The sequence below is a fragment of the Rutilus rutilus genome (assembly GCF_951802725.1).
Source record: "Rutilus rutilus genome assembly, chromosome: 18".
In the NCBI taxonomy this organism is placed as follows: Eukaryota; Metazoa; Chordata; class Actinopteri; order Cypriniformes; family Leuciscidae; genus Rutilus; species Rutilus rutilus.
In genome coordinates, this window is record NC_140231.1 from 2,515,816 (window position 1) to 2,532,284 (window position 16,469).

A 16,469-nucleotide genomic window follows, 5' to 3' on the forward strand; every position below is an offset into this window, starting at 1 on the left:
ATTGGTCAGATGACCCAGTCTGTTGTGATCGGTCTACTCTGCTCTGATCGGTCAGATGACCCAGTCTGTTGTGATCGGTCTACTCTGCTCTGATCGGTCAGATGACCCAGTCTGTTGTGATTGGTCTACTCTGCTCTGATCGGTCAGATGACCCAGTCTGTTGTGATTGGTCTACTCAGCTCTGATTGGTCAGATGACCCAGTCTGTTGTGATTGGTCTACTCTGCTCTGATTGGACAGATGACCCAGTCTGTTGTGATTGGTCTACTCTGCTCTGATTGGACAGATGACCCAGTCTGTTGCAATTGGTCTACTCTGCTCTGATCGGTCAGATGACCCAGTCTGTTGTGATTGGTCTACTCTGCTCTGATTGGACAGATGACCCAGTCTGTTGTGATTGGTCTACTCTGCTCTGATCGGTCAGATGACCCAGTCTGTTGTGATTGGTCTACTCAGCTCTGATTGGTCAGATGACCCAGTCTGTTGTGATTGGTCTACTCTGCTCTGATTGGTCAGATGGCCCAGTCTGATGTGATTGGTCTACTCTGCTCTGATTGGTCAGATGACCCAGTCTGATGTGATTGGTCTACTCTGCTCTGATTGGTCAGATGGTCCAGTCTGTTGTGATTGGTCAGATGACCGCTTACAGCATGCGTCGGAAACAAAATGCCTCTTACCATATCTGAATTTCAGCTTCGGAGGCTTAGCACTAATACACAGTGACACGAACAGTAACGATGGCGTCAGTTTTACCGTATCAATTCCAGCGCAAGTCCTCATCCTTTTGAAGTTCAAAGTGGAGCAAGTTTGCTTTCGTAGCGCCTCTTCCAGTCTCAGCTACAACTACAGTGTTTAAGGGCGGGGCAAAGTAGAGGTTGTTCACGGGCAGCCAATGAAGACCATAGGCTGGCATTATGCAAATTGGTTTCATTGTTACGTAGGTTTGTAACAAGAAGTGAGACTGACATTGCTGACAACTTGTTTGGGGAGTTAAGAATTAATTATTTCTTTTAGGAGACAATACATTTTATTTATCCTGCTCTTTGATCTTAAAACTTTGCAGACCTTTTACATTCACCAACAGCCCAACTTTTCACACCATTCTTTTAAACCCTAGAAATGGTTGTGCGTGAAAATCCCAGTAACTGAGCAGATTGTGAAATACTCAGACCGGCCCGTCTGGCACCAACAACCATGCCATGCTTAAAATTGCTTAAATCACCTTTCTTTCCCATTCTGACATTCAGTTTGGAGTTCAGGAGATTGTCTTGACCAGGACCACACCCCTAAATGCATTGAAGCAACTGCCATGTGATTGGTTGATGAGATAATTGCATTAATGAGAAATTGAACAGGTGTTCCTAATAATCCTTTAGGTGAGTGTATATATATATATATAAAAAAGATAAATATAATAAATCAGCAAACTAGATGAGGTCAAATAAACTGCGTAAGAGTTGATGTTTTCCTGCTTATGTGAAAGTGTAATAATTATGTTGAAATATTCAAATGAAATTGATCAAATGAGGACAATCGTGATTAATAATCACGATTATAATTTGAGGGTGACGCTTTACAATAAGGTTCCATTTGTTAACTGCATTAGTTATGAATGACTGAAAAATACTTCTAAAGCATTTATTAATATTAGCAAATATTAATTTCAACATAACTAATACTTTATTAAAATCAAAAGTTAAACATGTTAATGTTATTTAAAAAACATTTTTTTACTCTTATTAACTGAAGTTAACAAAGATATGTATCAATAAATACTGTATCAAATGTATTGCTCATTGTTACAGTTAGTAAATGCGTTAACTAACATTAACTAATGGGACCTTTTTGTAAAGCGTCACCAGTTTGAGCAAAATAATCATGAATATCAGTTTAACCCGTCCATAAAAGTCTTCGCAGGCCATTTTGCTAGTCAATTTCACAAATAATTACACAGAAACAAAGTAATATATTGAATGAAACGTGAACTTTTAAAGTAGAAAGACTGAAATCAGACTTTAAGTTTTAAAGATTTTTTTTTTTTACAGTGTACTTTAACAATAATCAGCATTAAATAACGCAATCAATTATTGGCTAAAAACCAATAGCATTAGCGGGGTCAGCTGTAAAGAAAAGTATTTTTGGAGACTAAAATAATTATAATAAATTAACATTTTAGTACGAAGACATTTTTTTTCTGTGGAATAACATCAGGGTGTCTACAGATATGAACAAGTTAAATTTAAGACTTTTTAAGACCTTTTTAATGCCACTTTGAATGAAATTTAATACCAAACCTGTGATGGAAATACAAATTATATTACATAAGTATATATTATGGGTGTAACGGTTCACAAAATTCACGGTTCAGTTCGATACGATACACTTGTGTCATGGTTCGGTTCGGTTCGGTACGTTTTTGATACAGCATAAAGAAATAAATGCCAGAGAAATGTCCTTGATTTAAATGTTTTATTCTTTTTTATATTAAAACTAACATCATAAAATATGATATTTTTTTTACTTTGAGTAATTCTAGAGCTATAATTGAAGACTTCAATCTTAGGAGCATATAAAACAAAGCAGCTCCTTGGAAAAAATGAAATGTCATATTGTAGTAGTTATAAACAAAGGTTTATTTTAGTTCAGATTAACATTTGAGGGCAGCAATTGTATTCATAATGTCAAAATAAAACCGACGTGTTACTTGAAGGCATTATAGCCTACTATTCCTGCCAAACGTACATGGTTGCAGTTAGTGTTACTACAGTAAATCCATGGTGAATGTTGCTGATCTGTGGACACTGATAGTTCATTCATGGCACAATGTTTCTTCCAGGTTTCCATGTCAGCGCTGTTTGATCCGTTAATAACGGAGAAATATGAATGCTTCTCACTAGATCTCGCAGCGATGTTATTACTTCTGTCAGTTCTGTGGCGAATTCAAATGCTTTCTTTACTGTATCTCTTATTAGCGCTGTGTAGTAACAGTGTCGCATGATCACGATCGGCTCGCGCTGCATTGGTCCAAACTGATAAACGGTCCTTCAACCACACAATAACGAGCAGTTTCGTTCCGCTTGCATTTTACGTTTGCCATTTGATGTTGGGCAATGTTGTGGTCGCGCCGGCGTCTCTTAGATTATGAGCGCGCTTGCCACGCGCAACGCGCCTACATTTGAAACAACGAAACGGCGTTACCAGAAAAAGCCTACATTATCATTATCAATATCTGTTTATGTAATAAAATCTGAATCATTCTCGCGATTCGATGCTTCACTGGTTATTTGACGGACATTAGGTGCGTCAGACTGGAGAAATTTTAGCGGTAACGTGACCAGAAATATTTAAGACCTATCGAATCTGAATTTAAGACATTTTAATACTTTTTAAGGCCTTTTATTAGGAAAACTTTATTTAAGACATTTTAAGACTTTTTAAGGACCCGCGGCCACCCTGAACATGCTCCAAGTAATTGGTCAAAGAAAGACCAGGAACATGTACAACAAACCTTTTCTGCTTTCATGATGACTTTTATAAATGCTACATTGAAGTTATATTAGGGTTCAAGGTCCGTTCACAACAAGAATGATAACTATAAAGACAACTATAACGATAACTACATTAGCGTCCACACCAACTTGTCAGTTTCTGGTTATTATAAGCAGTTTTAACGTCTGCCGCTTTAAATGCACATGTCAGATTCTGATTGTGCCGTGGATTTTGCAAACCGTTTTAAACGTCGAACGATTTTTAAAACTTCATCAGTATCATTATAATTGTCGCCCTTAGTGTGAACAAGCATTAAGAGCCGCCATGTGAATGAAGAACCATTTTTTACAGTCCTGTTCTGCACGTACAGTGCAATAAACCCATTTGTTTGTCATTTTGACACTTCATTAATGTAAAATGGTTAGGGATATGTGTGGACTACTGTAATGCATTTACTGAAGTGTTACTGTGCTAAAATCCAGTTAAGCAAAGCAAAGAGCATTCCCAACATACCTATGGTGGGATCGGGATACGGCAACTCTTTAGGATTGTTGTAGTAGGCCTCCAAAGCGAAGGGCTCCCTCCGGTAGAAACTCAGCACTTTAGAGAACGGTGCGGCGTGGTTCTTCGGGAACACTTCGCAATCACTGCAGTGCGAGACAGCATGACTATCACAATGGTGAACTAACCCTTTAATGAGTGAATCATGTCACGCAGAGAGCCAAGAACGCACCTGACTCCTTCATCAGCGGCTGAGGTCCACTTCAGAGAGATGGGGTACGGCACCACGTCTGTGATGGAAAACTCACGCACTTTAAAGGCGGGCGACAGGATCGCACACTGAGGAAAAACAAAACAATCAAGTTAGTTTGAATCTCTGGGAAACACTGCAGGATGACATCATGAGAAGTGGATAGGGGAATAAACTACACAAGATAACGCTAGCATAACAAGTCATAAGAATAACATTTATTAGGGCTGGGTATTGACACAGATTTCACAATTCGATTCGATTTCGATTCACAAGCTTACGATCGATTCGATTTCGATTCAATATTGATTATTTTGGATATCAGGTACCAATACATGGCACATTTTCTCAAGGAAAACTGGAAAAAAAAGGGAAAAAAAATTATTGTAAACTATGGGAGTCAGTGGTAGCCTATAGGCTTCATTAGCCTACTGTAATATTGAAGGTAAAAATGAACTGATTTGTATACAAACACTTAAAATACACTTATTTATTTGATAATAATAAAGTTATATGAAATTATCAAAAAATTTTAATGGTGGCTGTCATAAAAACTTTCCAGATTTATTCAAACATGCATTAAATATTGAAGAACATTAAAAATGATAATGAATATGTAATATGGTGCATATATTTAGCAGAATGCTCCTCTCTAGAGTTCATTTGTCTAGCTGACTGACGAGTTTATGGCCACTGGATATGGTTTTTCTGAGGTAAATGTGACGTCACATGACATTGTTTACTGACGTCTTTCCACGGTTGAAACAGATTGAGCGACTCCATGTCACATGATACGGACTTCGATAAGTTGTACTCTACCTTTTAACACACTTTAAGAAGCTCATTCATGTTTATTTCGCGCTGTTCTGCTGTTATTAAGGCGGAAGAGAAGATCATGTGCTTCTCTTGAGCTGAGCCAGAGCGATCTCACGCCACTGCGACAAAACGGTAATTATGTTTTTGAATTTCGTAAGAAAATGGACGTAATTTGAAATCTGAGACTTTGTTTCATATCAATAACAACAAAGCACAAAGATTATTGTGATTGATTGGATGGGATGCGCTACAGTGTGACATTCATTCATCAACTGAACACAGGATGACTAATCGATCCTCGGGATTTAAGAATCGATATCGGTTCGTAAAAATGAGAATCGATTAAAATCGAGAAATCTATATTTTTTTACCCAGCCCTAACATTTATAATATTATAACCAGAAAAATGTGTCAATGGTCCAAAGCAATTTGAAAAACATCACTTTTACAAAACGCTACATGTAAACGATATTCTTTGTTGTATTTTCCCGTCAAAACAGCAGTTGCTCTGGAATTACTCATCTTTTAAGAGCAAAGCCGAAGATATGCCGGTTTCTCCGGTAGTGGGAGGAACTAATGCGCAAATCTCATTGGCTGGCGCTCATCCATTACCGTCCCGGTTTTGATCTCAGCAAATTCAGCAGTTCGAGCGAACGCTTATAAAGTGATGAACATTCATGAACCCAGCAGCTCATCAATCCGTAGTGCGGTTCATATTGTTATTAATAGTTTTATTATCTTTTTATAATAATTACTATTATCTAGTTTTTTTTTTTTTTTTTACAGAAACACTGATTGACCAACAATATCTTAAGCAACACCACCAGTCCTCAGTTCAGCTAAAATGACAAATATGCATTCATACATGTTACCAAGTTTTAGCTCCAATGACTAAAGGTCTATCAATAAATAGTGCTTGATTATCATAATATAATGCTTGATATTCATGTTCAGATGTTCAGATATTTAAAAAGCTGTGCCATTTTACCAACATAAGTTGATTTGGTGGTATCTCATATATATATATATATATATATATATATAAGGGGTTGAATGACTTCATATTTTTTAAAGTCGACGTGATTGAAGTAGAGTCGATGTCGACTAGTCACTGACACACATGACACAAGGCTATTGCTCCTACATAACAGCTTATTTGTATCAGTTCTTTTGTATTTTTATCAGATTTCTGTGAGAAATATAACTTTATAGATGAAGTAGCACAGTAAATATTACATTTACATGAATGCATTAGTGTGTTAGAGAGCGATCACGTATGAACTGCACCTGGCAGTGTCTCTCTACCAATAGTGAAGCTGTGTGTTTTAGTTACTGAGAAATATATGCTTTAATTTTTCAGTTTCTAAGCGATTTTATTGATAAAATCACAGAACTGAGTTTACAATATATATCTGCGCTACTGTCTGTGTGTGTGTGTGTGTGTGTAATCCAGCGGCAGTTTAGAACGACGTTTAAACCACCTGTACATTAAGCTGTGTAAAACGTGCATTCACCCGATCAATTCTGAGCATCCAGATGGTATAATCAAACATATCTTGTGAAGCGCTCTCTGAGTATGCATTTATTTGTCATTTTAACAGAAACGGAGCGTAAAAGTGGATTTCTTATCCTGTTGGACCTTTTATGGCACTATCATTCTCCAGTTTTTACATTAGAAGTGGCATTTTGCCTGTTAGAACTACATGCACGGCTGAATGGCAAAACTCAGCATTTTCTTTGTGTAACCACTGCCATGGAGAAACAGACGAGTGACACAGCGGCTGATGAAACGAGTGACGCACTAACCTGCAGTGCACACCCTCTGGCCACGGCCTCGTCCGCATTCAGCGTCATGCTCAGCTCCTTTCCGAAAAACTTGCTGATTTTGTCTTTGATGGCTGGAATCCTGGAGGCGCCGCCGACGATCTCCACCGCATAGATGTCCTCTTTCTTCAGCCCTGGTTGTGGGAGGAAAAAAACAACGTTCCAGTAGACGTGTGCGACATCACGTTTTCATGATCGTGTGCGATTAAAATGTCTCCACGATCTGCTTTTGAAGAAATATCGTAGTATCTACAGTGTATTCTCTCACTTGCAGCTCTGTCAAAGGGTCAAAATAACTTATTTTCAACAGAAGAAAGAAACTTATTCAGGTTTAAAATAACTTGAGAGAGTAAATGATGACATTTTTGGGGAAACTATCCCTTTAAAATTAATAAAACACAAAAAACAAAGAGAAAAATCACTCACTGCTCTTGACTGAACTTTAATAAATATAATGTATAATTTATACAGTAAAGTCTATGTAGTTTTATTTTAATATTTGTTTTTAAAATGGCCTAAATGTCTGCCATTCTTTTTATATTTTGTTACCTTGTAAGGCTTTGTTCTTAAAATAGGGACATTAGTTTGGCCGTAATGCCCAGTTACTTGGAAAATAGTAAAACCAACATGCAAAAAGAATCGTGATAAAATCGTGAATCTCCTGAAAAAAAAAAAACTGAGATATATTTTTGCCATATCGCCCACCGTTACCCAAGCGTGCCGCAATAGTGCTGTAGAGTGAAGCCAAAGTGTCTCGATCGCCCCCTGGTGGCTGGTCCCAGTATAGCTCATAAACCCTGCCCTCTCCATGTAATGTAATGGACGTGAGGCAAACTAATCAAATTACACTTTTCATTTTCTGTCATTTTAGGTAGTTTAATCACGCTGATTTAAGTTTAAGTGTTCGTTTTTTTTAAGTTTGGTCTTAGTTAGTTATTTGATGCTATAAAAACGGAGTGTAACGTCATGATTGACAGCTGTGATTGACAGCTTCTCTAAATGAAGTATAGTCACTGAGGCGCCAACGGACATTTTTGGGGATTTTCGGGAGGAGATCGGAGCTTTAATTTCTACATTTCCATAACTGTTTATTTCACACGACGTAATGAGTTGTTCAGCAGTAAACCGTTTCTGCGAGAGTGAGGGCGGGACCTTGATATCGCGGCTCCACTTTACGCTCACTGATACAGACGTCAGCGCCATATCGGGACTTTGGCGGCTTCACTTTTCCCCAATGGAAGAGAGTGAAGGTGCGTCGTCCATCTTTTTCCCCAGTCTACGGTTCCATGGCTCTGTGGCGAGCGGGAAAGCCCCGGGAAAAGCGTGTGTACTCACTGGTTTGTTCCATGATGCTGCGCAGAGGATTCTCCACCCGGGCCAACAGCCCTGCACACAGCTCCTCAAACTTGGCTCTGGAACAGAAGAGTCATCAGGATATTATTAGACCTGGTATTTTAACAAAGTAACCTCTCATTTCCCCTTCCCTGCTCAGTTTCTAATTTACTCCGCTGACATCGAGCGCCCGATTTAGCTCCTGGATGCTAACCTGTTGAGTTTGCTGCTGACATCGATGTCATTCATGAAGCATTCGATGTTGAGCGGCAGGTCGGAGGAGTTGGCGCTCATGAGCTTCTTGAGTTTCTCGCACTCCTGGTAGAGTCGCACCAGAGCGCGGGGCTTCGATCGCACGTCCAGCTTGTACTTCTGAGCAAACTCCTCACAGAAGTATTTGACCAGCACCTCATCGAAGTCTTTACCTCCCAGCTCAGGGTCACACGCAGAACCCAGAACCTGCATTAAGCAGCCAATAAAGGGACAAACAAAACAATTAGGAAAAAAGTTACGGACTGCAGCTTTAAAAATGCAATAGTCATGGCACTACAGACAAAACACAGCAAGACATTAGAGCTGCACGATTAATCGTTAAAAGATCATGATCTTGTTTGTTTGATCCGTTAATAACGGAGAAATGTGAATGTTTGTCACTAGATCTCGCAGCAATGTTATTACTTAAGTGGAGAATTAAAATGACTTCTTTACTGGATCTCTTAGCGCTGTGTAGTAACAGTGTCGCTTGATCAAGATCGGCTCGCGCTGCTTTGGTCCAAACTGATAAACGGTCCGTTCGTTCCGCATACCTTACGTTTGCCGCTTGATGTTGGACAATGTTGTGCGACCCGCCTACATTTGAAATAACGAAATTTTGGTCGGCAGGAAAAATGGTCCAACGAACCGTTCGGTTTGAAAATGTGTACCGAACCGAAACCGAAACCCTCATACCGAACGATTCAATACGAGTACGTGTATCGTTACTAGGGTGGTCCTTATCAAGTCTTTTTTTTTGGTGCAAAATGTTAGTGTCTTAACCTCTTAAACTGTTCCTTTTAACTTCAAAATTGGAAATATGCAAAAATGTTGACAACAAAAATGATATTTAGAGGTAGCTCAATCATGTGGAAGATTGCCCATGTTAAGCTGTGCGGCGTTATTGTGATATGCAAGTAATATTAAAAGTTGCTGCAAATGAACTACATTTTATTGAAATCAGAGCAACACTGACATGACAACAATCTAAAAAAAAGCACAAAGTTTTCAACAATCCCTCATTTCTGATGCTCAGCAGCCAGTGTTGACTTTCTGCAGTCTGGATAGATCCGTCGGTGATCTTCCACCACATGAAGGAGAAACTGCAGTTGTTCTTCAGAGTGTGTGAGATAGCCACTGTATTCTTGAATCAGAGCCACTCCTCTCTCGGCGTGATCATTGCATGTATGGTTGCCTGTGCCTCCTGATAATCTGCTTGATTCGGCCAAAGTTCCGGGTCAATTTCAAGGAACGTAATGTAATTTTTTTTAACCAAAAAATGTGCTCTAAACCCAAACAATAACCAAGATGATGATCAATAGAAATATGTATTGATTCCACCAGGAAAGGTAAATCTGCTAAACCAGGTCATGGATGGATTAATTTGGATTTAGTTTCTACAATAAGTAAACTGAGATATGCATCTAAAATACATATTTAGGAATATATGGAGCATATGGAATATGTGGAGATTTTTTGGGAATTTTACTAGCCAGGTACAATACCAATGCAGATGATCGTTTTTTACGAAAATCATCAAAATCTCAGAAAGTTTAAAGCTATTGAGCTGCCAGTAATTATTATGTTACTGCCATACAAATTGGCATGCTGTATTTTCTTATATAAAGGAACAATTTGAAGGGTTAAGAGCATGACAATTGGAGACTTTAAAAATAAGGACCACCCTAATCGTTACACCCCTAGTAAACGCGTTAAATCAGTCTCCTTAATCGCCATAAAAGCTTAAGCATAAACCGATTGACACAGTTAGATTTTTACCCATTACCCCGATTTCTCTTGACATGTAAACATATTAACATGCGTTCTGTCGGCTTATTGAAGTGATGCGTGACGGAAAAGCGTCCTTATACGGCAGATTTCAGCCACACAGGAAAAACATCCCAAACTTGGGGAATATTAAATGTGTTCTCAGCTCGTACAGTTGAAGAAACTTCAAACACGAGAGGAGAATGAGTGCGCAAGTTTCCCGCTGACATTGTGAAAAACTCAGGGGTTTTTAATGCTTTATTTAACATCACAACTCGCATAATAAACAGAGTGAAATACATGATGGATGCAATAGGGAATCTGTTTAATACAGCTAGTAAACGTGGGTACTTGCATTGCCAGGTTATTCATTTGCATGTAAAGCAGTAACTCGGGTTATTTCAATCAACTGATTGTTGGTAGTAATCAGCGCATTGGCGTGCACGTAAGTGTGTTTTAATCGAACCAAACCTGCCAATAGTGAACACACCCTTAGGTTGAAGATAACCATGCTGTGATCAGTTAAGAATTAACACTAAAATGTGTATTATAATGTATGTGGACAAAAAAACAACAACAACAACGTACCTTCAACTTCCCCTTGTTAAAGGCACACGCAGAGACCTGGTAACTAGCATGACCAACATCCACAAACACCACAGTCCTGGGCTTTTCCTCAGGAGCAGGCAGGTCCTGTTTGTAGATCCCATATGCCAGTGCAACTATGATGACAGGAACACATGCAATATAAGTAGTACTATAACAACAACACATGAACGCAGTACCAAACTGTTAGAACGAACATTACTTTTATCCTAGACTCATTACTGTCTCTCTTGACGATTCACCTAATTTACTAACCCTCGCTTGTGTTGTACCAACTAGGCTGAGGACAATCACAGTTCGCTCTCATCATTTAAGTGTTTTGAATGTAAAGACGACGAAGCATTCGAGAGCTACAGTGGAGGGCAAGACTTATTTGGGTTTGTTCCTTAAACGAAACTATTATACACCAAATTCCCAGACTTCTGAAGCCGTATGAGGATGAGGAAACACTGAAATGTGCTTATTTTTACCTTTTGGGGGCCTGACAATAGGTATGTTTCCATCCACTTATTTTAATGCGCATTTTGGGGATATCGCATAAAAAAACTGCTGGTTGGAAACGGCAAAATTCGTCTAAAATCTAAAATTGTGCATAAAAAAAACCTTGTGTGCTCGTTTGGGTCAGATAATTGTTTTTATCTGATAACAAAACATGTGCATGAACTACGATGGAAACACATTTACCGAATAGATTCCTCTATGCGCATCAAAAAACGCCTTCTGAGACTTTATTATATACAAAGTGATCATATTCAGAGGCTTCTCCTACTTTTCTTAGTGATATTTAACGCTAGTTTATCAGGAAGTGATGATTTTGTTCTTTGACTCACTGCTTCATTCGCAAATGTTTTATGCAATATTCCAATAAGTTAAATTTTCGCAGCTTTGGACGGAAACACAGCTAATGTACCATCCATTATGTAGGTCAGGCGTAATCGGAAGGGGAGAAAGCAATGACAGGCGGTTCATTTTGGGGTGAACTGAATCCATCAGGAGTATTTTACCTGCTGTAGTGTCGTTCATGAGTCTGAGACAGTTAAGGCCTGCGATCTGCGCGGCATCAATGACTGATCTTCTCTCGGCATCAGTAAAGAAGCTGGGGACCTGTGTAAGGGCATGGGGAAAACATTCACATTACACACACACACACACACACACAAACACGTAAAACAATGCAATATTCTGAAAATAACATGAGAAGTGTTACTGGGGCGAGAGTTTGAGAATGGATCAGAGCAAGAATCAGAAAAACTGACTCAACTTTCAGTCAAATCAGAGGCTAAAAACTAGGGATGTCCCGATACCACTTTTTCACTTCCGATACGATACCGATGCCGCAGCTTTGGCTATTTGCCGATACCGATATCAATATGATATTTTTATTTTATTCTTGAACTAATACTACTAATAATAAAATATATGGAAGCACTTTGCTCAATTAGCCACATAAAAACATCTCACTCAAATGGAGAACAAATACTACCAGTATATAGTCCACAACCACAGCTGATAATGAAAGACTGCCAGCCTTTATTCAAGACCTTGAGATATGTTTGGTAATTGTACCTGAATGAATTTAAAAATAATTAGCTATATTTCAAATCAATATATTTGTTTCCTTAAAATGTTAATTAACTTTAACGTTATTCTCATCTGAATTATAAATAATTTATTTCTGTATAAAATAATACTACCATTAAAAACACATTTGATTTTCTTTTTTAATCAATGTAGAATGTGTAACTTCAAAATAAACAGATTAGTGCTCTGTTTTAGGACAAGAAATGAAAACCAATGCAATGATGAATGTCCAAAAGATGAGATAATTTTTGCTTTTAAACAGCGTGTACGTGTGTGTGTGTGTGTGTGTGTGTGTGTGTGAGATTTTGGTTGGGTGACAGTTGTAGGTTACAGTTTGACAAGAATTTACAGTTTGACAAAAGCACAATGTTGTGTTTTACACAAATATAAGTAGGCTAAACACTTTTTGCACTTTTAATGATGTTCTGTATGAACAAAATGACGTATGAGTATGTTTTTATGTTTCCACTGTTCGATCGCGCCTGTGCCTCTCTCTCTCTCTCTCTCTCTCTGACAGACACACACACACACACACACACTCCAGCATTGCAATCTTGACACCGCAGCCTGTTCATCTTGCTGCGTTCACACCAAACGCGAATAGAGCGTCAAATTCGCGCGTTCAGAGCTAAGGCGGGGCTACAGATTAGGTGTCCCTAAAGAACCCGCATATGTCTATGCGTGTATCTAACAGCAGTTCCGCATTACATTAATTAATGTGCACGCGAGTTTTATTTATTTTTATACCGTGTATTCTCCGTGTAAATCCATGCACCGAACCGTGACGCACGTACCGAACGTACGTTCAATACGAATACACGTACCGTTCCACCCCTAATAGGTATCGGACCATAGGTATCGGATACATTTTTTTCTCCCCTTCGATATCCGATCTAGCGTTCTGGGCCAGTATCGCCACGATACCGATGCCGTGGATCGGATCGGGACATCCCTACTAAAAACACCCATGTGAGGCGAAGTGACGTTTGTCATAAGAGTTTCAAAATCTGCCAATAGTACAGGGGTTTCAGAAAACCTCCAGTTAACCCAGTTTGCGCACTTTCACTGTGGTTAGGTGTATGAAACAGATACCATACGATTACTTTGGGTATTTTGGGTCCAACTGCAATCGTGCACATACAGTATATTAGGGCCGCACGTTGCATTCGGAGATCGACTACTTTTGACTGACACAATTCCAGCCACCGGAAACACTAACTGATAAAGTGAGTCGTACAAAACCTTTCTTTCTGTGTACACACACAATGTTCTCAGTGCTGGAGTTCATGTGTAGAGCTATGTGCTATCATAGTCGTGCCCCATTCACAAGGCAATTAACCTAAAACTAAAATACAGTCAAACTTAACCTCTTAAGTGTCACGGGCACTTTGGTGGGCCCAAAGCCATTACATATTTTAAAACAGTAATATCCTATACTAAACCTAAACTAATCTTGTAAAACTATATATCATTTGAAAGCTTACAATCTCTAGTTTTCATATTTGGTGACTGATTTTCTAAATAAATTACAGAGGAGCCATAATTTATCAGTTTGCAACAAGAATATTTTCATATTCCTAAGGCGTGTTCAGACCTTTATTTTGAAATAGCAATGAACATGAAAAATCATGAAAGAATGGTAAAAACCTCAGTTTGTTTTCATGCCAAGAGTTATGGAGAGAATGGAGATACCATCCATTCAAATATTTTAGAAAAAAGGGTCTGAAAATGTTTTAAATATAAAGAAAAAAATAACAGATTCACCATTTGTGATGTGGCAGCGAGCTATAGCGCACATACGTGTTCTTTTATGTGTTTATTAGAGGTTGAATTCATATCAAAATCTGCCAAACTTCCCATATTACTTCTGAATAGAATGTCTACTTCATAAATTGTATGAAAATTGTGGAAATAATGGTTCAGATCACTCAAACCACATATGGAAATGGAGGCGCCTTTATATGGGCAGTGATGGAGTCTGGTTGTCACCTAGTGAAAAAGTTCGGTACTGCGCCCAAACAAAATCTTACTGAAAGCTCATTTTTTGAGATATCAACCTAAATTTTGAAACACAACTTGTTCAGATTTTTTACTTAGATTTTTTTTGCAGTTTTAGAGTCGCCCAGGTTTTAAAAATATACATTTGATATAAAATATGAATAATTACATTTTTTACATTGTACATTTCCATAAACTCAAACTTCTATAACTTTTTTTCTGTTTCACTTTATTAATTTATTTCACTTCTACAAAAATCTGCCCAATGTCTTCTTTAAAACAAGACCAATTGTACGTCTATACTCCAAAGCATTCTTTAATTACAACCATTTAAGTTCGAAATGTGCATTTTCATGTCTACTCAAAAAAAGAGGGGGGGGGGGGGGGTGTGTGTGTGTGTGTGACACTTAACAGGTTAAGTGGCGTTTCCATTATAATTATGCTTTTACACGAAAGTTTGACTCGGTAAGATTAACAAAAAGAGCCTAGGTTCAATTTTGGCGAGAGTTACGCTTTAATGAACTCAACGGTTGCTGAAGAATGCAACTAAACTTTTTATTACAATAGTGTATACAATTATAATGATATGACAGTCCCAATCATAGCTTCTAATGTTTTGCATTGCTGTTTGACCGGGAAACTTTCTAGCGGGTTGTTTAACCTACGATGTCTGCACAAAATGACATGAATGCACAAGCGAACTTGACTGTGCTGGTCAGAACGTGTGATCCCTGTTCTGGATGCGCTATTCCCACAACAACGCGCTGAAACACGGTGACTAAACCCAGAGAATTCACAACGTTTTATTACAATAGTGTTCTCACTATAACGGCATGTATATGACAGTCCCTCCCAATTATAGACATTAATGTGCATTGCTGTTTGAGCTGCGCGCGCTAAAGCTAAAGATGATCACCGGTACAATGAAGTGCTTTACTGCATCGTTCATTAACTCAACCAAACGCATCCTATACTAGATTAATCACACAAAATAAACATATTACAACTTACAATGGCACCAAATGCTGTGAATGCTCAAGCGAACTTGACTGTGCTTGTCATGAAGGCTTAACTCCATAGACCGGCGAACAACAATTATTTTACAGGCGTGTTCTTTATTATAATGTTATGAAGCCTATGTGACAGATTTGTGCGGCACATGTTGCACTGCATCTTCCTTTTCGAAGTGATTCCAATCATCCAAAACCATCATGGCGAACAGCGTGCATCTCTCAACTGAAGGATATAATCTATTACACATCGGCTTTGATATATCGGCCTGATTTTCTAATCGGATCGATAACGATAATATAAAAAGAGACCATTTATCGGCCGATATCGATATGTGCTCGATATATCGTGCATCCCTAATCAGTAGTAAACGCTGCTCCATCTGAAAGCACTGCGAGTTTGAGTCTCTTATGACGTGCATTTGAAAAAGCAACACGCGTCAAACATCTTTCCAAACATGAGAAGCATTTATGAACCTCTTGTCCAACAAAAGACAACATTTAATAACATGCTTTTACGCCAAACTCACTTCATAACGACAGCTGAGCTCCTCCTTCTGGGAGATTATGTGCTTCTTACACAGAATAAGGTGTGTGTGTGTGTGTTTATGTGTGTGTGTGAGACTCTGGTGTTCAGATGGATATGTGGCGTGTGTGTGACGCCCTCAGATGGAGCAGCATTTACTGCTGATCACAGAGCTGTGCTTCACTGACAAGCTGCACATAAAATAATCGCAGCCTTTGCCAAATCGCGTGCGGTTTCAGTGTGATTAAGTGTGCAGCCCTATTCTGCATAGGGCTATACCAATGTAAACGGACAGTAGCAGTACAGTGAGCACAATAAGTGGTAATGCAATTCCAGTGAACTATATTTTAGGTATATTTAGAAATAGGCATGTAAAAGAGAATATACGTACAGAGATGACACAGTCTGCCACGGGTTTTTTGAGTGCGGCTTCAGCGGTCTCCTTCAGCTTGGCCAGCAGCATGGCAGTGACCTGTTCAATGCCGAACACCTTCTCCTCCTCCATATACATGACCTGT

General features: G+C 38.7%; 1 protein-coding gene across 1 annotated transcript in view; it reads right to left on the bottom strand.

Moving 5' to 3' along the window:
• hspa4a (heat shock protein 4a) overlaps window positions 1-16,469 on the bottom strand; it is a 29,983-nt gene that overhangs the window by 9,905 nt on the left and 3,609 nt on the right. Inside the window, exons 4-11 of the mRNA XM_084386695.1 lie at window positions 16,343-16,465; window positions 11,841-11,940; window positions 10,819-10,952; window positions 8,426-8,670; window positions 8,215-8,291; window positions 6,862-7,013; window positions 4,222-4,328; window positions 4,002-4,135 (exon numbers count right to left, since the gene is read on the bottom strand). Coding sequence (XP_084242821.1) covers window positions 4,002-4,135; window positions 4,222-4,328; window positions 6,862-7,013; window positions 8,215-8,291; window positions 8,426-8,670; window positions 10,819-10,952; window positions 11,841-11,940; window positions 16,343-16,465 — 1,072 coding nt within the window. The remainder of the gene's footprint in view (window positions 1-4,001; window positions 4,136-4,221; window positions 4,329-6,861; window positions 7,014-8,214; window positions 8,292-8,425; window positions 8,671-10,818; window positions 10,953-11,840; window positions 11,941-16,342; window positions 16,466-16,469) is intronic.